Here is a 23626-nt window from a genome sequence, read left to right as displayed (position 1 = left end):
TTCACATATGATGGGCTATTAACAAGTGCAGGGAGTGAGGAACGTTGACAGGAGGCCTGCTCGATCAAAAGCCATGAAGGCATATCCTTCTGTCTCATCGCAGGTAAACTTTCCCTCCAGAAAGACACAATGTTCAGATTAGCAGCCCAATAATACAGTTTGAAGTGAGGAAGGCCAAAGCCCCCCTCTATCTTGTACTTGCATAAATGCTTCTTTGAAATTCTGGCTGCCTTGTTATCCCATAAAAATGGAGTTACTATTGAATCCAGTTTCTTAAAATAGCTTTGTGGTATAAAATTGGGTAGACATTGGAAGAGGTAAAGAAACCTGGGTAGGACAACCATTTTAATAGCGTTTATACGACCAACCAAGGAGATAGGCAGAGTTTTCCAAAAATCTATATTTTGTTTAAGCTGATATATTTTCATGTCCCAATTCGCTTTCAATAGCTGATCAAGGTCTCTTGTCACTACAATGCCAAGGCTTGTGAACTTGTCCCTCACTGTTCTAAACGGGGTAGATTGCAGAAATTGCATATCCACAGGCCGTGATATTGGCATCAACTCACTTTTTTGCCAGTTTATCTTGTATCCAGAGAAGGAGCCGAATGTGTTTATCAAGTTAAGTAAGGGTGGAATAGAAGTTTTAGGCTTGGACAAAAACAAAAGAACATCGTCTGCATATAGGGAAATTTTGTGCTGTGTGTCTTTGATTTTAACAGAAGCTATATCGGCACATGCGAGTAGCAAGGGGTTCCATGGCTATAGCGAAGAGAGCAGGCGAAATAGGGCACCCCTGTCGGCACCCCTTGAACAGGCGGAATGACTGCGACATTTCCTGATTGGTCACCACGGACGCCATTGGGTGTGCATAAATAATTCTTATCCAATTAATAAATTCCTTTCCAAACCCGAAATGCTCCAGAACCGACATCATATACTTCCACTCAATCCGATCAAACGCCTTCTCTGCATCAAGAGCTATTACCACTGCCTCAACTTTATGATCATGATACATTACGTTGAAAAGGCGTCTCAAATTGTAGTATATATGTCGGCCCGGGATAAAACCTGTCTGGTCAGGGTGTATGATGTCGGAAATATATTTTTTCAGTCGGTTTGCCAATATCTTTGTCAACACCTTGTTTTCTATGGGGAGTAACGACACGGGGCGATACGACGACATCTCCATGGAATCTCTATCTTTTTTCAAGATCAGGGCTATTGTAGCCTCATACAGTGTTTGCGGGAGTTTGGCATTTTCTTTGGATTGTTGAAACATTCGCAACATAAGTGGAGATAGACTAGCGCAGTACTTCTTATAGAATTCTATTACATATCCATCGGGCCCAGGGGCCTTGCTGTTTGGAAATTGTGCTATCGCTGTGTTAATTTCCTCTAAGGTTATCCCTGCATCGAGTGCAGCAGCTGCCCCCCTGTCTAGTTTAGGAAGTTCACATTCAGCGAGAAAGCGTTCCATAGTTTGTGGATCAGTAGCATCGCATTTTGATTGGTATAGCTCTGAGTAAAACTGCGCAAAGCATTTATTAATGTCCTGCGGATCTGTTACTATTTTACCCTTCTTGTCTTTTATTTTGTGAATAGCTCTAGATGCCTGTACATGCCTTAGCTGTCTTGCTAATAATTTATGTGGTTTGTCCCCCAGTTCAAAATAACTTTGTTGCGTTCTAGCAAGTAAAGAGCCCACCCATTTCGAAAGGATGGTATTGTATTCATATTTTAACTTTATCTTCTCAAGGACTGTATACGAGGAATTTGTCCTAAAAACGTTCTCCTGTTCCCCTAACTCTCTTTCAATTTCTCTCAGCCTAGTATTGGCACGTTTCTTCCTCTCTGATGTATAAGAAATAATGTAACCTCTAATCACAGCCTTTAGAGATTCCCAAAGGGTGGAGTCGTCAACATCCCCCGTGTCGTTAGTTCTGAGGAAAAAGGCAATCTGCTCCTTCAAATACTGACAAAAAGCCTCATCTTTCAACAGGTATGCGTCTAAGCGCCACGGTCGCCGACCTGTCGACATATTGTCGAGTTTCAGCACCATGGACAGAGGAGAGTGGTCCGTAATTAGAATGGGGTGATAGGTAACCGACTCAGCTGCTGAAATTAGTTTGGAGTCCAACAAAAAATAGTCAATTCTGGAATATGATTTATGAACTGATGAAAAGAAAGAATAATCCCTGTCTGTTGGGTGCGTCAGTCTCCAAATATCGACAATGTTAAGGTTTGTCATCAATGTATTTAGACAGACACTGGCATTTGATTGTTGAAGTGACCTTGATAGCTGTTTATCTAAAAGAGGATCTAACGTACAGTTGAAGTCACCTCCAACAATAACACTTGTATCCGAGATATTTGGTATGGCCTTAAATACCCTTTGAAAAAAGAATGGATCATCGAAATTGGGTCCATATAAATTGACCAAGGTTATTGGTTTTGAATTCAGTGTACCAGCCACAATAATATACCGACCATTAGGATCTGAAAACGAGGTTGAGTAAACAAAAGGAATGTTTTTCCTTATCAGGATTGCTACCCCTCTCGCTTTTGCATCAAAGTTAGACTGGTATATCTGACCGATCCAGCCGACTCGTAGCTTGGCCTGCGCGGAGCGTTTAATATGAGTTTCTTGAAGAAGCACTATGTCAGCACCCAGTGATTTAAGATGAGAAAAAACCTTAGCTCGTTTCACGACATGCCCTAATCCATTACAGTTCCAGCTGACTATCTTTATTCCACCTGGTCTACTCTGTGCTCGGTCACTATGTGGCATTTCTTATTTTAAAGCAAATTGCTGCTGTCATACAAAACCCAGAAGAAAAACGTCCCGCCGTACGGGAGCTTGTCATGCCACCTGTATTAATAAACGTGAACATAAAACACAGACCCCATCCCCCCTCCCGTCCCTTTACTGAGTGACTTCCCCAAACGAAGCACTCCTTGGCTAACACACAAACCTTAGGGTGTCTAGACATACAGCTTGAACTAACTCGTCGTCTATAGATGCTCCGCATATAAACTAATATTAAATAACACTTAACTTAACTCTCACGTTAGGGGGTGAGTGGCGCTAAAACATGACATGCCAAACAATGCTATATTAGCCACAACATCTCACCTATCATATAAGTCCCAATTTCTGATCTTCTGATCGAAAAGACATAGGCCGGAAATTCAATTCAAACACATTCCTGGCCTGTATTTGGCCATTTAGCCGGCTGGCACAGCCATTCTGTATCCTCAGCCGGGGAGCTTGCTTGTCAAGAACAGATCGGCCTCTTTTGCGTTGTCAAACGTACGTGTTGATCCCTCGGCTGTCACCTTAAACCGGGCTGGGAAGAGGAATCCATATCGGATGTTGGCCGCCCTGCATTTGTTGCGTACCTCATCATACTCTTTCCGTTGGTTCCTCACCTCCAAGGTAAGATCTGGGTAGAAAGACACCCTGGCTCCGTTGTAGTTAAGGGGGAACTTTTGACTAGCCAGCTTGAGGATGAGATCCCTGGTGTGGGGATAGTGCAGCCTTACAATGAATGGCCTTGGTGGCCCGCCCTTGGCCGGCTTCGTTGCCTGTGATCTGTGTGCGCGGTCGATCAGGATGGCCGTTTTGAAGTGTTCACTCCCCAGCAATGCCGGTATCAGCTCCGAGACAAATTCAGTGGGTTTCCCTTTCTCAGTGTCCTCCTGGATCCCACATATTCGGATGTTCTGGCGTCTTGAATGCGACTCGAGCATTTCCAGTCGGGCCTTCAGGGTTTCGTTGTCATTTTTGAACGTTGCGCACTGTTTCTCTATGTCCTGTAGTCTGGCCTCGTGATCGACTGTCGTCTGCTCAACCTCGTGCACCCTTCCCTTAGTTGCCTTCACAGTTTCGGCCAAAGTCCCAATACTCTTTGAGATATCAGCCAACCTTGTGTCCACCTTCTCGCTTAGTGCGTTTATGGCAGCCAGTATGTCACTTTGAGTAGGATCTGTGGGGAACTCTTGGAAGCTAGCCTCTTCAGCTAGCACCTCGTGGGTCGGCGACGTTGAAATTGGTTCGTTGTCTATCTCATTCCAATTATCTTGTTTAGCGCCCCCTTTTTTGGTGCCTTTTCCCTTTGTCATATTTGTTTGAAGTTATAGGTTGTGAGAGGTTAAGATAAATACTAATTTGTTTCAAAATTGAGCGGAGCTCTAGCAAAGCACGTCTACTCCATAGCACGCTCTCTAGCGCCCCCCCATGTAAACATTATTAAAGTAACTAGCGTTCTGTTATTAAAGTGGCCAGTGATGTCAAGTCTATGTATATGGGGCAGCAGCCTCTAAGGTGCAGGGCTACGTAACCGGGTGGAAGCCAGCTAGTGATGGCTATTTAACTGTCTGATGGCCTTGAGATGGAAGCTGTTTTTCAGTCTCTCGGTTCCAGCTTTGATGCATCTGTACTGACTTCGCCTTCTGGATGATAGCGGGGTGAAAAGGCAGTGACTTGGGTGTTTGTTGTCCTTGATGATGTTTTGGCCTTCCTGTGACATTGGGTGCTGTAGGTGTCCTGGAGGGCAGGTAGTTTGCGTTGTGCAGACCGCACCACCCTTTGGAGAGCCCTGTGGTTGCGGGTGGTGCAGTTGCCTTACCAGGCGGTGATACAGCCCGAGAGGATGCTCTCAATTGTGCATCTGTAAAACGTTTGAGGGTTTTAGGTCCCAAGCCAAATTTCTTCAGCCTGCTGAGTGGTGAAGGCGCTGTTGGTGTGTGTACCATTTCAGATCATCAGTGATATGTATGGCGAGGAACTTGAAGCTTTCCACCGGCCCCACTACGGTCCCGTCGATGTGGATAGGTGGGTGCTCCCTCTGCTGTTTCCTGAAGTCCACTATCAGCTCCTTTGTTTTTTCTACATTGAGTGAGAGGTTATTTTCCTGGCACCACACTCCCAGGGCCCTCACCTCCTCTCTGTAGGCTGTCTCGTCATTGTTGGTAATCAAGCCTACTAGTGTTGTGTCGTCTGCAAACTTGATGATTGAGTTGGAGGTGTGCGTGGCCACGCAGTTGTGGGTGAACAGGGAGTACAGGAGGGGGATGAGCATGCATCCTTGTGGGGCTCCTGTGGTGAGGGTCAGCGAAGTGGAGGTGTTGTTTCTTACCTTCACCACCTGGGGGCGGCCCGTCAGGAAGTCCAGGACCCAATTGCAAAGGGCAGGGTTCAGACCCAGGGCCCCAAGCTTAATGATCAGCTTGGAGGGTACTATGGTGTTGAGTGCTGAGCTGTAGTCAATGAACAGCATTCTTACATAGGTATTCCTCTTGTCCAGATGGGATAGGGCAGTGTGTAGAGCAATGTCGAGTCCATTGTCTGTGGATCTTTCGGGGCGGTATGCAAATGGGTCTAGGGTCTAAGGTGTCGGGTAAGTTAGAGGTGATATGATCCTTGACTAGTCTCTCAAAGCACTTCATGATGACAGAAGTGAGTGCTATGGGAAAATAGTAATTTATTTCAGTTACCTTTGCTTTCTTGTGTACAGGAACAATGGTTGACATCTTGAAGCAAGTGGGGATAGCAGACTGGTATAGGGAGAGATTGAATATGTCCATTAACACTCCAGCCAGCTGCTTCTGCGTATGCTGTGAGGACGCGACTAGGGATGCCGTCTGGGCCGGCAGCCTTGCGAGGGTTAACCCGCTTAAATGTCTTACGTCGGCCACGGAGAAGGAAAGCCTACAGTCCTTGGTAGCGGCCGCATCGGAGGCACTGTGTTATCCTCAAAGCGGGCAAAAAAGGTGTTTAGCTTGTCGGGAAGCAAGATGTCGGTGTCCGCGACATGGCTGGTTTTCCCTTTGTAGTCCGTGATTGTCTGTAGACCCTGCCACATACGTCTCGTGTCTGAGCCGTTGAATTTTGACTCTACTTAGTTTATATACTGACGTTTTGCCTGTTTGATTGCCTTACGGAGGGAATAACTACACTGTTTGTATTCGGCCATATTCCCAGTTACCTTGCCATGGTTAAATGTGGTGGTTTGCACTTTCAGTTTTGCGCGAATGCTGCCATCTATCCATGGCCACATTTGTGGCCTGCTGGAGGTCATTTTGCAGGGCTCTGGCAGTGCTCCACCTGCTCCTCCTTGCACAAAGGCGGAGGTAGCGGTCCTGCTGCTGGGTTGTTGCCCTCCTACGGCCTCCTCCACGTCTCCTGATGTACTGGCCTGTCTCCTGGTAGCGCCTCCATGCTCTGGACACTACGCTGACAGACACAGCAAACCTTCTTGCCACAGCTCGCATTGATGTGCCATCCTGGATGAGCTGCACTACCTGAGCCACTTGTGTGGGTTGTAGACTCCGTCTCATGCTACCACTAGAGTGAAAGCACCGCCAGCATTCAAAAGTGACCAAAACATCAGCCAGGAAGCATAGGAACTGAGAAGTGGTCTGTGGTCACCACCTGCAGAACCACTCCTTTATTGGGGGTGTCTTGCTAATTGCCTATAATTTCCACCTTTTGTCTATTCCATTTGCACAACAGCATGTGAAATGTATTGTCAATCAGTGTTGCTTCCTAAGTGGACAGTTTGATTTCACAGAAGTGTGATTGACTTGGAGTTACATTGTGTTGTTTAAGTGTTCCCTTTATTTTTTTGAGCAGTGTGTATATATATATATATATATATATATATATATATATATATATATATATATATATATATATATATATATATATATATATATATATATATACACACACACATGTTCTGAAAGGCCCCAGAGTCTGCAACAGCACTAAGCAAGGGGCACCATGAAGACCAAGTAACTCTCCAAACAGGTCAGGCACAAAGTTGTGGAAAAGTACCGATCAGGGTTGGGTTATAAAAAAACATCCGAACATCCCACGGAGCACTGTTAAATCCATTATTTAAAAATGGAAAGAATATGGCACCACAAACCTGCCAAGAGAGGGCCGCCCACCAAAACTAACGGACCAGGTAAGGAGGGCATTAATCAGAGAGGAAACAAAGAGACCTAAGATAACCCTGAAGGAGCTGCAAAGCTCCACAGCGGAGATCGGAGTATCTGTCCATAAGACCGCTTTAAGCCGTACACTCCACAGAGCTGGGCTTTACGGAAGAGTGACCAGAAAAAAGCCATTGCTTAATGAAAAAAATAAGCAAACACGTTTGGTGTTTGCCAAAAGGCATGTGGGAGACTCCCCAAACATGGAAAAAGGTACACTGGTTAGATGAGACTAAAATGTAGCTTTTTGGCCATCAAAGAAAACGCTATGTCTGGCGCAAACCCAACACCTCCCTTCACCCCGAGAAGACCATCCCCACAGTGAAGCATGGTGGTGGCAGCATCATGCTGTTCGGGATCTTTTTCATTGGCAGGCGACTGGGAAACTGGTCAGAATTGAATGAATGATGGATGGCGCTAAATACAGGGAAATTCTTGAGGGAAACCTGTTTCAGTCTTCCAGAGATTTGAGACTGGGACGGAGGTTCACCTTCCAGCAGGACAATGACCCTAAGCATACTGCTAAAGCAACACTCAAGTGGTTTAAGGGGAAACATTTAAATGTCTTGGAATGGCCTAGTCAAAGCCCAGACCTCAATCCAATTGAGAATCTGTGGTATGACTTAAAGATTGCTGTACACCAGTGGAACCCATCCAACTTGAAGGAGCTGGAGCAGTTTTGCCTTGAATGGGCAAAAATCCCAGTGGCTAGATGTGCCAAGCTTATAGAGCCATACCCCATGAGACTTGCAGCTGTAATAGCTGCAAAATGTGGCTCTACAAAGTTTTGACCTTGGGGGGAGGGTGAATAGTTATGCATGCTAAAGTTTTATTATTTCTTGTTTGTTTCACAATGAAACATATTTTGCATCTTCAAAGTGGTAGGCATGTTGTGTAAATCAAATGATACAACCCCCCCCCCCCAAAAAAAAATCAATTTTAATTCCAGGTTGTAAGGCAACAAAATAGGGAAAATGCCAAGGGGTGTGAATACTTTCGCAAGCCACTGTATTCTCAAAGGCTACCTGGAACATATCCCAGTCCGTGTGGTCAAAACAATCTTGAATCATGGATTTCGATTGGTCGGACCAGCGTTGAATAGTCCTTAGCATGGGTGCTTCCTGTTTGAGTTCCTGCCTATAGGAAGGGAGGAGAAAAATTAAGTCGTGATCAGATTTGCTGAAGGGAGGGCGGGGAGGGCCATGTAGGCATTTCGAAAAGCTGAGTAGCAGTGGTCTAATGTTTTCTCAGAGCGAGTGCTACAGTCAATGTGTTGGTAGAACTTCGGTAGCGTTTTCCTCAAATTTGCTTTGCTACAATAAATGCGGCCTCAGGATATGTGGTTTCCAATTTGCATAAAGTCCAGTGAATTTCTTCGAGGGCCATCGTGGTATTGGCTTGAGGGGGAATATACATGGCTGTGACTATAACCGAAGAGAATTCACTTGAGAGGTAATATGGCCAGCATTTGATTTAGAGGTATTCTAGGTTGAGTGAACAAAAGGACTTGAGTTTCTGTATGTTATATCAATCACACCATGAGTGGTTAATCATGAAACATACACCCCCGCCTTTCTTCTTCCCGGAGAGGTCTTTATTCCTGTCTGTGCAATATACTGAGAACCCAGAAGGCTGTATGGACAAATACAGTATATCCCGAGAGACCCATGTTTCCGTGAAACAGAGTATGTTACAATCCCTGATGTCTCTCTGGAAGGAGATTCTCGCCCTGAGTTCGTCTACTTTATTATCCATAGACTGAACATTAGCGAGTAATATACTCGGAAGCGGTGGACGGTGTGTGCGCTTCCTGAGTCGGACTAGAAGTCCACTCTGAATACCTCTTCTCCGCCAGCGGTGTTTTGGATCAGCCTCTGGAATCATTTAAATTGCGAACAAAGGATCCAATTCGGGAAAGTTGTATTCCCAGTTGTAATGCTGGTGAGTTACGGCCACTCTGATATCCAAAAGTTATTTCTGGCTGTATGTAATAACACAAAAAATGTCCTGGGCTAATAATGTAAGAAATAACACACACAAAAACAAAATACTGCAAAGTTGCTTAGATGCTAGAAGCAGAGCTGCCATATCTGTCGGCGCCATCTTGTCTAAAAAATGTGACAGTACACATTGCTGCTCAAAACCACATGATGTTTGCATCATGAGTGCAGTGTGCATACCCTTGTTTTGTTCAAACCAACCTTTGTTTTGTCGTTTAGAGCAATGACCATACAGTATTTATAAATTGACAAACCGATCGATGACGTCACACCATTCATTCCTATGTGAAGACTAATTGGCACATTTGAAAATCAGGATGACATTTTTAGCTTGCCAAGATGGTGTCTCATGGCGGGGATACTCAAGACATAACTGGCAGTTTGAGCTACTACAGGAAGTGATGTTGCAGGCTGCGACCAGGGTTGAACGACTGCCCCCTCTCATTGAGGATCTCAGTTGAAGGCCGACCCGGGGTACTGCAGGCTGCCGGTAGCAACTTAATTATCCTTCTAGAATCCTTCATTCCTTCTCTGTGCGATTTAAAAAATGAATACATTCATAATCGTTTCAAGGACTTACATCTGATGTAATAGAAGCAAGTACTGGTACCATGATTGTCTTCAATGTTTTTATTTATTTACACTAGTATTGACCAAGAAAATGGGCGATTCTGCTTTCTAGATACAACAGCCTGCAGTACCTCCGTCGGCCTTCAACTTGAGATCCTCAATGAGAGGGGGCAGTCATTCTCCCCTGGTTTAGAGTTGAGGCAGTTGGAGGTTTGCCAATGAAAAATAAATACAACATTTTTGAATGAGCTCAGCTTTTGAATGTCACATCTGTATTTTCAGGTTTTGATGTATTGATCAATTGTGTCTTCCGAATAGCCTCTTACCCAGCCCCAATTGGTTGATTCCTCAAAAAAAAAAAAAAAAAAAAAACATTTCTCACTCAATTTAATACATAGAAGGGTCCTTTGGAGGAATACAATATATTTGACATTTGTATCTTAAAGCAATGAGAAATAAGTAATCGAAATTTGAACATTTTTAATTTTGGCCTTACCCAGGCCTTCTTTAAGAGTCCATAATGTTTCATCAATATGTGCTACAATGCAGACATTGGTGTCATATCGCTTGCTCTGTAATATGAGTAGTATTTTGATTTCACTAACAATTTTCTTACATTAGTTTTCAAATATTGAAACATGAATTATAAATTTTTTGATTTATATAGTATATATATAGTTGGTGTGACGTCATCGATCGGTTTGTCAATTTATATATAGTATATATATAGTTGAACATAATATACTGTACGGGAGGGGTAGGCAACTAGATTTAGCTACAGAATGGTTTTGTCGGAGCAGATGGTCAGGGGAGCCCAGAATATAATTATAATAATTTGCTGACTGCAAATTTGACCACACTTAAACCCAAAAAGAGATTGCATTTGAAAATAACAATATTTTCATACCTTGATTACATTGAGAAATGATCAAATGTCAAAGTGTTAACATTTACTGGGAACAGATTTTTTTTGCAGAATTTCTGGTGATTTTACTGTTTGTTTTTTAAACCAAAAGGTAACCCCCCCCCCCAAACACATTCCAGTTGACTACCTCATGAAGCTGGTTGAGAGAATGCCAACAGTGTGCAAAGCTGTCGTTAAGGCAAAGGGTGTCTACTTTGAAGAATCTCAAATAGAAAATATATTTTGATTTGTTTAACACTTTTTTAGCTTGCTACATGATTCCATTTGTGTTATTTAATAGTTTTGATGTCTTCACTATTATTCTACAATGTATAAAATAGTAAAAATAAAGACAAACCCTTAGATTTTCACTGGTACTGTATGTCAACATTCCTTCCTCCAAAGGACCCTTCTATGGAGTCAATGTTGTTAAAAGAAAAAAGGTTATGGTCTTTTTTTGTTCAGTTTTTCGAGGAATCACCCAATTGACTCCATAGACATGTGACTGTTTTGATTTTCCTCTCTACAGACCTTTATGCCAGATGGAATCCAAACTGACAGAGCCCCAATAGGATATTGATGTCTAAATCAAGAACAAGTTCTTATGAACTGTTGCTTACTCAGTTTTGGGCTCCCATCGGCATAGTGTTAGTGTTGCAGTATTTTCCCACCGAACTTAGATATTTTAACTGACGTGGCTCAGATTGCTTTGTCTCTATGGACGATTAGCACTGATGTGATTTAGAGGGATACCAGTACTGCTCCATGAGGGACCCCAAAAGATAACATCTCTTGGACATTTGATGTGAATTTATTTGACACCACTCTCTGCCCTCTCAGATCTGTGGGTGGACTTCCTCTTCTCAGTCAGTTCATGGCACGTCCCACCATGATTAGTCATCAGTCTTAGGAGCAATATTCTCCTTAACACTAGAAAAGCCGAGAACATCATGTGGACACAAAAACGAGTTTACATTTTTATTACTCTGCCAAATTTAAAGACATGTCCTTGACTTTTCAAAGTCTATATAGCACACTGTCGTTGTTAGAATCTTAATATCACCAACAGAATTTGTTATGTTTTTTTTTCTTCTTTTTGTTGTTGTTAGCCTAAAGACATCATTCAATTTACAGTAGTGTGATTGTATATGAAGAGATGGGTGGAATTGACACAGGCAAGGAAACGGTGCAGCAAAAAGTAACTTTTTAAAATCCTCTTACAGAGTCACATGCAGGCAAGACGTCTTGATTTCTAAATAGTATCAGAAATAGCAGATTTTGCAGTTAATAAAACACTTAACTTTGTCAAATAGAGGAGCTGTATTTCAAATTAGAAACTGGGTGGTTTGAGCCCTGAATGCTGATTGGCTGACAGCTGTGCTATATCAGACCGTATACCACAGGTTTGACAAAACATGTTTTTTTTACTGCTCTAATTACATTGGTAACCAGTTTATAATAGCAATAAGGCACCTTGGGGGTATATACCACGGCTAAGGGCTGTATCCAGGCGTTGCGGAGCCATGGTATATTTACAAAACAAAATAAACTTTTCTTTTTATATAACCAGGTGGGCCAGTTGAGAACAAGTTCTCATTTACAACTGCGACCTGGCCAAGATAAAGCAAAGCAGTGCAACACAAACAACAACACAGAGTTACACATGGAATAAACAAACATACAGTCAATAACACAATAGAAAAGTCTATTTACAGTGTGTGCAAATGAGGTAAGATAAGGGAGGTAGGCAATAAATAGGCCATAGTGGCGAAATCACAATTTAGCAATTAAACACTGGAGTGATAGATGTGCAGAAGATAAATGTGCAAGTAGAGATACTGGGGTGCAAAGGAACAAAAAAAAAAAATTGTCTGGGGATGAGGTAGTTGGATGGGCTATTTACAGATGGGCTATGTACAGGTGCAGTGATCTGTGAGCTGCTCTGACAGCTGGTGCTTAAAGATCGAGAGGGAGATATGAGTCTCTAGCTTCAGTGATGTTAGGCAATTCGTTCCAGTCATTGGCAGCAGAGAACTGGAAGGAAAGGCGGCCAAAGGAGGAATTGGCATTTGGGGAATTTGGGGGTGACCAGTGAAATATACCTGCTGGAGCACATGCTACGGGTGGGTGCTGCTATGGTGACCAGTGAGCTGAGATAAGGTGGGGCTTTATATAGCAAATACTTATAGATGACCTGGAGCCAGTGGGTTTGGCGACGAATATGAAGCAAGGGCCAGCCAATGAGCATACAGGTCGCAGTGGTGGGTAGTATATGGGGCTTTGGTGACAAAACGGATGGCACTGTGATAGACTGCATCCAATTTGCTGAGTAGAGTGTTGGAGGCTCTTTTGTAAATGACATCGCCGAAGTCAAGAATTGGTAGGATAGTCAGTTTTACGAGGGTATGTTTGGCAGCATAAGTGAAGGATGCTTTGTTGCGAAATAGGAAGCCGATTTTAGATTTAATTTTGGATTGGAGATGCTTAATGTGAGTCTGGAAGGAGAGTTTACAATCTAACCAGACACTTAGGTATTTGTAGTTGTCCACATATTCAGAACCGTCCAGAGTAGTGATGCTGTACGGGCGGGCAGATGCAGGCAGCGATCAGTTGAAGAGCATGCATTTAGTTTTACTTGCATTTAAGATCAGTTGGAGGTCATGGAAGTAGAGTTGTATGGTATTGAAGCTCGTCTGGAGGTTAGTTAACACAGTGTCCAAAGAAGGGCCAGAATTATACAGAATGGTGTCGTCTGCGTAGAGGTGGATCAGAGAATCACCAGCAGCAAGAGCGACATCATTGATGTATACAGAGAAAAGAGTTGGCCCGAGAATTGAACCCTGTGGCCCCCCATAGAGATTGCCAGAGGTCCGGACAACAGGCCTTCCGATTTGACACACTGAACTCTGTCTGAGAAGTAGTTGGTGAACCAGGCGAGTCAGTCATTTGAGAAACCAAGGCTGTTGAGTCTCCCGATAAGAATGTGGTTATTTAGTCGAAAGCCTTGGCCAGGTCAATGAATACAGCTGCACAGTTGTCTCTTATCGACGGTGGTTATGATATCGTTTAGGACCTTGAGCGTGGCTGAGGTGCACCCATGACCAGCTCGGAAACCAGATTGCATAGTGGAGAAAGTTCGGTGGGATTTGAAATGTTCAGTGATCTGTTTTGTTAACTTGGCTTTCGAAGACCTTGGAAAGGCAGGGTAGGATAGATATAGTTCTGTAACAGTTTGGGTCTAAAGTGTCTCCCCCTTTGAAGAGGGGGATGACCGCGGCAGCTTTCCAATCTTTGGGGCTCTCAGACGATTCGAAAGAGAGGTTGAACAGGCTAGTAATAGGGGTTGCAACAATTACGGTGGATAATTTTAGAAAGAGAGGATCCAGATTGTCTAGCCAAGCTGATTTGTAGGGGTCTAGGTTTTGCAGCTCTTTCAGAACATCAGCTATCTGGATTTGGGTGAAGGAGAAATGGGGGAGGCTTGGGCAAGTTGCTGTGGGGGGTGCAGGGCTGTTGACCGGGTTAGGGGTAGCCAGGTGGAAAGCATGGCCAGCCGTAGAGAAAGGCTTATGAAATTCTCAATCATTGTGGATTTATCGGTGGTGACAGTGTTTCCTAGCCTCAGTGCAGTGGGCAGCTGGGAGGAGGTGCTTTTAGTGTCCCATAACTTTTTGGAGTGTGTGCTACAGGATGCAAATTTCTGTTTGAAAAAGCTAGCCTTTGCTTTCCTGACTGCCTGTGTATATTGGTTCCTTAACTTCCCTGAAAGTTGCATATCGCGGGGGCTATTCGATGCTAATGCAGTACGCCACAGGATGTTTTTGTGCTGGTCAAGGGCAGTCAGGTGGAGGAGGGCAGGTTGGTTAGGGTGAAATCTATTAGGGTGCCCGTGTTTACGGATTTGGGGTTGTACCTGGTAGGTTAATTGATCATTTGTGTGAGATTGAGGGCATCTAGCTTAGATTGTAGGACGGCCGGGGTGTTAAGCATGTCCCAGTTTAGGTCACCTAACAGTACGAGCTCTGGCGATAGATGGTGGGCAATCATTTCACATATGGTGTCCAGGGCACAGCTGGGGGCAGAAGGTGGTCTATAGCAAGCGGCAACGGTGAGAGACTTGTTTCTGGAAAGGTGGATTTTTAAAAGTAGAAGCTCAAATTGTTTGGGCACAGACCTGGATAGTATGACAGAAATCTGCAGGCTCTCTCTGCAGTAGGTTGCAACTCCGCCCCCTTTGGCAGTTCTATCTTGTCAGAAACTGTTATAGTTAGGGATAGAAATTTCAGGGTTTTTGGTGGCCTTCCTAAGCCAGGATTCAGAAACGGCTAGGACATCCGGGTTGGCAGAGTGTGCTAAAGCAGTGAATAAAACAAACTTAGGGGGGAGGCTTCTAATGTTAACATGCATGAAACCAAGGCATTTACGGTTACAGAAGTCAACAAATGAGAGTGCCTGGGGAATGGGAGTGGAGCAAGGCACTGCAGCGCCTGGATTAACCTCTACATCATCATAGGATCATAGGAGGAGTAGGATAAGGTACGGCTGAAGGCTATAAGAACTGGTCATCTAGTGCATTTGGAACAGAGAGTAAAAGGAGCAGGTTTCTGGGCACGGAAGAATAGATTCAAGGCATAATGTACAGACAAGGGTGTATGGTAGGATGTGAATACAGTGGAGGTAAACCTAGGCATTGAGTGACGAGGAGAGAGGTATTGTCTTTAGAGACACCATTTAAACCAGGTGAGGTCACTGCATGTGTGGGAGGTGGAACAAAAGGGTTAGCTAAGGCATATTGAGCAGGGCTGGAGGCTCTACAGTGAAATAAGACAATAATCACTAACCAAAACATCAATGGACAAGGCATATTGACATTAGGGAGAGGCATGCGTAGCCGATCGATCATGGAGTCTAGTGAGTAGCTAGGCGGGCAAGAGACACGGCGATTCAGATAGCTAGCGGGCCGGGGCTTGCAGGCTAGCAGATGGGCCTTAGGGGGACGTTGCGACTGAAGAGTCAGTTGTAGCCCCCTCGGGCGGTTACGTTGGCAGACCAGTCGTGATGGATCGGCAGGGCCCCGTGTAATAAAAGGGTCCAGGCCAATTGGCAAAATAGGTATTTTAGCCCAAGAAAATTGGACTTCTTCAGCTAACAGTCCAATATGCTCTAGACCACAGGTGTCAAACTCATTCCACGGGGGGCCGAGTGTCTGCGGGTTTTCGCTCCTCCCTTGTACTTGATTGATGAATTAACATCACTAATTAGTTAGGAACTCCCCACACCTGGTTGTCTAGGGCTTGATTGAAAGGAAAAACCAAAAACCTGCAGACACTAGGCCCTCCGTGGAATGAGTTTGACACCCCTGCTCTAGACAGTTAGCGGGCCACGGCTAGCAGATGGGCATTCAGGGGACTTCGCGACGGAGGAGCCTGTTGAAAACCATCTCGGGTGGATTACGTCGGTAGACCAGTCGTGAAGGATCGGCGGGGCTCCATATCTGCAGTAAAAGGGGTCCAGGCCAATTTGCAAAATAGGTATTGTAGCCCAAGGAGTGGCTGATTGACCTATTCAGCTAGCCGGGAGATGGGCATAGCATAGGCAAGCTCCAGGCTAATTGTTTCTTGCTTCGGGACAGAGACATTAGCCAGGAGTAGCCACTCGGATAGCAGCTAGCTGCGATGATCCAGGTGAAAAGGTTTAGAGCTCTGGGTTGAATCGCGCTGCTATGCTCTGGTTTGAATCGCGCTGTGCAGACTGGCAGGATTTGTCCGGGTTAAAGGTTAGCTGATGACCGCTAGCAGTGGCTAGCTGACTACTAGCTAGTAGCCAGTTAGCTGGCTAGCTGCTGTTGAGGGTTCCGGTTCTAAAGTAAAGAAAATAGCAGATCCATACCACATTGGGTGAGGCAGGTTGCAGGAGAGTATGTTGGAGTTGAAGTTAAAAAATATTTTAAAAATATATACTTAATATATGTGAAGAAAAAATATATACACGGGACACGACAAGACAAAGAAATATTGGCCATATACCACACCCCCTCGCGCCTTATTGCTTAAATAACCGCTGTTCCATGCGTTCAACACGTGAGCAGTCTGTCAAGGTCAGGTCTTTCTAGTTTTAAAGGAGTAGTTCACTATTTTACAACTTGATGTTAGATGGTTACTCACTCTGAAAGTGGTCTATGGGCCAAGAGAAACTGTAATCCATGGTTCAGTTATTTAAACAGCCACTACAAACTTCATCTAACATAAGCCACCACAATCTAACAATCAATGTAAGTGATGGGGGCATGTGAGCTTTGTAAATTATATTTATTTAAAAAAAATATATATTTTAAAAATTCTAATGTAAAAATCACCTAAAATCTATTCCAATCAACACCATATTTGGTTTGATGTTACTTGATTGTTAGCTTTTGGTGTATGCAATTAGTTGAAGTTTGTAGTGGCTGTTTAAAAAAAAAAATTAACCATGGATTTCAGTTTCTCCTGGTCAATATACTACATTCAGGTTGAGGAACCATCTAACATCAAGTTGTGAAATAGTGAACTACTTCTTTTGAACTTCTGGCAAAACTCTTATGATGCTCAGTTTTTAACTCTCAACTTGTGCTCATAATATGCAGTAGCTTGTCTCTCCGTTGACTGATTTAATATGCACTTGCTCAGCAGTCTCTATTAAAGTTCTTTAATGCCATTATACACTGTATTTATGCTCTCAAAATGTTCTTTGAATATATATTTTTTTGTGTACATTTTCACTTTGTGTATCCCACATCATGCCAATTCCAAAATAACTACAACCCCCCCACCCCCCTCCCGCTAGGCTGGTGAGTAATTTGCCGCCTCAGCACAATGCATTGTGGGATCACACTGCTTAATCCTAGGGCATTAGAAGGTGACAAAAGAAGATGACTCGTGACACAACCTAATTACCACTCTTGCCAAACCTCTGCCATTAGTCCTGAGAATGGAAGGGGAGGAGGAAGATGAGCGAGTGATTTGACCTTGGGTGTCTGTCTGTAGGAGCGTGCCAGTAGGAGACATGCAACGTGGTGCATGCAAAGCAGCAGGCCCCGTCTGCATGCAGACTCACTGCCATGCTCCACCACGCACTACATGGCCATACCGCCAGGCCAGCCCTGCAGCAGACAGGATGATCTAAGGTCTGGCAAGAGCGATTTAATATTTTAGCAGATATGAAATCCCCAAAATGTCATTTTAGGTGTATTTCAAATTATGTGGATCTGGGCAGAGGAATGAGCATGACATAAATCATTACACACTCAGCCTACAGCTCTGAAGGGAAGGAGAGATGGGTGAACTGGGTATCTCAGCATTCAAAGTCAAAATAATTTACTGCTGTATTCAAGTCCATGAGTGGAAATCAATGGAAAAACGTTGCCGAGATCCTGCATTGTTCGTAAAGTGTTGGCAGGCAGGGTGTATATGTCTGTGTGTATGTGTGGTTGAACACAGACTAGTGGTTGTTTACTGGTGTGTGGGTGGACGTTATCTTTTGTCTGATATGTTTGTTTGTTTCACTAGAGCAGCAGGTAACACAGCCCTCCATCTGTGTCCTAACGAGTCCCCCTGGACACTCCAGACACAACACTGATGGGCTACTGTTTTTCACTATGGGATGATGTGCGTGTGTGTCTGTGCACTGAATTCGTCCTTGCTTTTGTGTAATTGTTTCTGTGATGGTGGTTAGCTGAACTCCTTCCGGAGGCTCAGTGTGTTATGACTGATGTTTTTGAGTAATTGGGTGTGTTCTGCTAAGAGGCATTGCAGAGAGTCTTGAGTGAATGTTTTTAACCCTCCTTGATACACACACAAATACCCATATTACAAGATAAATACTCAAGATCCTTTTCCCCATATTTAAAAAAAATAAAGCACTACTTTACCCTTTAAATATATACTTCAACAAGAACAGAAATGTATATCCACATAGAGTGCTGGGGCAAATATGTATTTATTGCCTATACTGTACCTGTTGAGCACATGCACATCATTGATTTGTTTGCGGTTCATAGTGGTAGCTGTAGATCAGGGGGGTCAAACAAGTTTTGCCCTGGGGGCCGCATTCGGTCTTCAACGAGGTTATATTTCCTAGCCGTCAAAAATGGCAAACAATAGCCACAAAAATCCATAAATAAGACAAAAAAAATGCATCCAAGACGGGACATTTAAGGCCAGATTAAATCAGAGATACATTTCTATCTCTCACCAAGTCATTGACAGGATGCATCATTTATTGGACATTTGTCTGTATTTTTGTGATATCTACTAATAAGTCTACTAATATGTCGAAAGGCTCACCATCTCACAGTCAACCTTTCCACTCTTCTGTCCACAGGATCCTCAGTAACAACAAGATCTCACTGCTGAAAAATGCCTCCTTCTTTGGCCTGACAGTCCTGGAGAAACTGTAAGTAAGCCATCTGCTGCTGGGAATTGTTCTGCTTGTCCTCCCCTGAGCCATAATGGCTGTCATCATGAGAATGACCCTGCCTGCGCTGTGGAAGGGACAGTGCAAGGGGACAGCCATGGGGGCTAGGGTAACGCTCAAGGAGCTCTTGTTGTTAATGCTAGCCCAAATCAAATGTTGACTGCTTCCACCTTCAAGACACTGCACTTAACCTAAATTGCCTGAGTAAATGTCTTAACGTTTATAATATATAGTAGGATATACACTGAGTGTACAAAACATGTCATAGACTGACCCAGATGAATCCAGGTGAACGCTATGATCCCTTATTGATGTCAAGTGTCAAATCCATTTCAATTAGTGTAGATGAAGGGGAGGAGAAAGGTTAAAGAAGGATTTTGAAGCCTTTAGACAATTGTGCCATTCAGAGGGTGAAATGGGCAAGACAAAAAATGTAAATGCCTTTAAACAGGGTATGGTAGTAGGTGCCAGGCGACGCTGTTTCACGCTCAACAGTTTCCCGTGTGTATCAAGAATGGTCTACCACCCAAAGGACATCAACCCAACTTGATACAACTGTGAGAAGCATTGGAGTCAACATGGGCCAGCATCCCTGTGGAACGCTTCCTACAACTTGTAGAGTCCATGCCCTGACGAATTGAGGCTGTTATGACGGCAAAGGGGTGAGTGCAACTCAATATTAGGAAGGTGTTCCTAATGTTTGGTATGCTCAGTGCATATCATAAATAGGGTCCTATAAAATCCCATTTATTTGTTGCCTGATTCCGTTTAGTTTTTTCCCAAATTCCATTTTCTCTGTTTTGTTTTGCCAGGTTTCTGTTTTCAAGTTTCTGCTTTATTTTTTTATTTTTTTTAATCATTTAGCAGACACTCTTATCCGGAGCGACTCACAGGAGCAATAAGGGTTAAGTGCCTTGCTCAAGGGCACATCGACAGATTTTTCACCTAGTTGGCTCGTGTGAACACAGGCAGAGAAGCGCAAGAAGAGCGGGTGTGTGGCGGGAGAGGGGGTGAAAACACTTTGTTGGCGGGAGAGGGGGTGAAAACACTTTGTTGGCGTTTTGTTCAGCAAAACGTCACTTCTAGCGACAAATCAAGGAACAAATAGCGGATCTCACTGACAAATTTTTGGCAACATCTCACGGCTACATAGGGATGGGCAAGACTCCCTCATGACCAGTCCGTCCATCCTGCCAACTGTAGGCAGTGCACACCGACTGTGCTATCACGAGCGGGGTGTGCCAAAGCACCGCTTACAGGTGCCCTCAGTGAGTGGGCTGTGGGGGCCAGCTGTTGCAGAGTCTGCCCGTTTGGCGCCCAGAAGGCCGTGGTGCTACAGCTGACTGACGGGCTTACCCAGCACCGTCTGTGATGCTGTGGAATTTTGATTCTACCACACTGTGACCAGAGTCCCCATTACTGTACCCTGAATCTGGAAGGGAGAGGAGGTAGCTAGACACATTGGGATGAGACTGAGCTGATGATTATACAGCATATTGCCTGGTGTTTCTGGTTACTCAAGCATTTGAGGGTGTGGAATATTGTTCTGCATATTGTTCTGTTTTAAAGATTATATCATGGTTTGATTATTGAGCTGCTGGCTATGTACCATTGATTAGCATATATTTGCAACCACCTGCTCAAAATGGAGATTCATGTTCGATGCAATTATTTTACCTTTTGTTTTACCCACACTGGAATTGATACATTTCATCACATCAGAGAGGAGACATATTGGGTGATGGCCTGAATCTCACCATATAGTCCTGGGCTCATTATCTGTCAAAGTGGGTGAGATTTATAGCATGCATATGAACAAAGCACACCACTGTTCTCTGTCAAGATGTGATCCTTTACTAGTTCAATGTGTTCCCACAATGTAAACTATCCCATTCCATAGCATTTCATTTCCTTGAATCCCATGTCGTCAAATTGAGAATTCAATAATAGTATGTGACCTATGTAGCATGTGATATGTACAGGTAACTGCCAAAATAATGGAAACACATGAGTAAATGAGGGATACAAGAAGTGATTCTTGAGTTAATTAAGGAATTAACATCCCATCATGCTTACGGTCATGTATAAAAATGCTGGGCAGGCCATTATTTTGGCTACCATGGCTATGCCCTCATATAGGATGACAATGCCCCCATCCACAGGGCACAAGTGGTCACTGAATGGTTTAATGAGCATGAAAATGATGTAAACCATATACCATGGCTGTCTCAGTCTCCAGATCTCAACCCAATTGAACACTTATGGGAGATTCTGGAGCGGCGCTTGAGACAGTGTTTTCCACCACCATCAACAAAACACCAAATGATGGAATTTCTCATTGACGAATGCTGTCGCATCCCTCCAATAGAGTTCCAGACACTTGTAAAACCTATGCCAAGGGCATTGAAGCTGTTCTGGCTCGTGATGGCCCAACACCCTACTAAGACATTTTATGTTGGTGTTTCCTTTATTTTGGCAGTTACCTGTATGTGTATGTATGTACAGTTGAAGTCAGAAGTTTACATACACTTAAGTTGTAGTCATTAAAACTCGTTTTTCACCCACTCCACACATTTCTTGTTAACAAACTATAGTTTTGGCAAGTCGGTTAGGACATCTACTTTGTGCATGACACAAGTGATTTTTCCAACAATTGTTTACAGACAGATTATTTCACTTATAATTCACTGTATCACAATTCCAGTGGGTCAGAAGTTTACATACACTAAGTTGACTGTGCCTTTAAACAGCTTGGAAAATTCACAAAAATTATGTCATGGCTTTAGAAGCTTCTGATAGGCTAATTGACATAATTTGAGTCAATTGGAGGTGTACCTGTGGATGTATTTCAAGGCCTACCTTCAAACTCAGTGCCTCTTTGCTTGACATCATGAGAAAATCAAAAGAAATCTGCCAAGACCTCAGAAAAAAAATTGTAGACCTCCACAAGTCTGGTTCATCCTTGGGAGCAATTTCCAAATACCTGAAGGTAACACTTTCATCTGTACAAACAATAGTACGCAAGTATAAACACCATGGGACCACGCAGCCATCATACCGCCCAGGAAGGAGACTCGTTCTGTCTCCTAGAGATGAACGTACTGTCAATTGTCTAGGTGATGTGGGTAAGGCGGAGTCATGCGCAGGACACAGAGATGAGTAATAATCGTAACTTTGTTTATTGAGTAATCTTCCATCAAGGAGAACAAAATTCCAGAGCACATAAACGAGACAACTTGACAACAATAAACACACACAAAACCATGATGGAACCAGAGGGTTAAATAGGGAATAAATTATAACGTAATGGAAACCAGGTGTGTACAATCAAGACCAAACAAAAGGACAAAGAAATGTAGATCGGTGGAGACTAGAAAGCTGGTGACGCCGAACGCCGCACGAACAAGGAGAGGCACCAACTTCGGCGGAAGTCGTGACATGTACATTGGTGCGAAAAGGGCAAATCAATCCCAGATGTGAAGATGCTGGAGGAAACAGGTACAAAAGTATCTATATCCACAGTAAAACGAGTCCTATATCGACATAACCTGAAAGGCCACTCAGCAAGGAAGAAGCCACTGCTCCAAAACCGCCATAAAAAAGCCAGACTACGGTTTGCATCTGCACATGGGGACAAAGATTGTACTTTTTGGAGAAATGTCCTCTAGTCTGATGAAACAAAAATAGTACTGTTTAGCCATAATGACCATCATTATGTTTGGAAGAAAAAGGGGGGGGCTTGCATGCCGAAGAACACTATCCCAACCGTGAAGCACGGGGGTGGCAGCATCATGTTGTGGGGGTGCTTTGCTGCAGGAGGGACTGGTGCACTTCACAAAATAGATGGCATCATGAGGGAGGAAAATTATGTTGATATATTGAAGCAACATCTCAAGACATCAGTCAGGAAGTTAAAGCTTGGTCGCAAATGGGTCTTCCAAATGGACAATGACCTCAAGCATACTTCCAAAGTTGTAGAAAATGGCTTAAGGACAAGAAAGTCAAGGTATTGGAGTGGCCATCACAAAGCCCTGACCTCCATCCTATAGAACATTTGTGGGCAGAACTGAACTGTGTTCTGAGCAAGGAGGCCTAAAAACCTGACTCCGTTACACCAGCTCTGTCAGGAGGAATGGGCCAATATTCACCCAACTTATTGTGGGAAGCTTGTGGAAGGCTATCCGAAACATTTGACCCAAGTTAAGCAATTTAAAGGCAATGCTACCAAATAATAATTGAGTGTATGTAAACTTCTGACCCACTGGGAATGTGATGAAAGAAATAAAAGCTGAAATTAATCATTCTCTCTACTAGACATCAGTCAGAAAGTTAAAGCTTGGTCGCAAATGGATCTTCCAAATGGACAATGACCCCAAGCATACTTCCAAAGTTGTGGCAAAATGGCTTAAGGAAATAAATCATTCTCTCTACTTTTTTTCTGACATTTCACATTCTTAAAATGAAGTGGTGATCCTAACTGACCGAAGACAGGGAATTTTTACTAGAATTAAATGTCAGGAATTGTGAAAAACGGAGTTTAAATATATTTGGCTAAGGTGTATGTAAACTTCCGACTTCAACTGTATGCATGTTATAGTATGTGATATGCATCAATCTGAGTTTACTGCCCACAGGCATTTACTTAAGAGAGGACATATGTTGTTTTGGCCACTTAGTTAGAACCTTGACCAAAAGTTCCT

General features: G+C 43.5%; 1 protein-coding gene across 1 annotated transcript in view; it reads left to right on the top strand.

Annotated features, from left to right (window-relative positions):
* The window catches only part of LOC120046488 (adhesion G protein-coupled receptor A3-like), a 321556-nt gene that overhangs the window by 20534 nt on the left and 277396 nt on the right, over nt 1-23626 (top strand). The window contains exon 2 of the mRNA XM_038991766.1: nt 18834-18905. Coding sequence (XP_038847694.1) covers nt 18834-18905 — 72 coding nt within the window. The remainder of the gene's footprint in view (nt 1-18833; nt 18906-23626) is intronic.

This window comes from Salvelinus namaycush, chromosome 4 (genome assembly GCF_016432855.1).
Source record: "Salvelinus namaycush isolate Seneca chromosome 4, SaNama_1.0, whole genome shotgun sequence".
NCBI lineage: Eukaryota > Metazoa > Chordata > Actinopteri > Salmoniformes > Salmonidae > Salvelinus > Salvelinus namaycush.
This window is presented reverse-complemented; position numbering and strand designations above follow the sequence as displayed.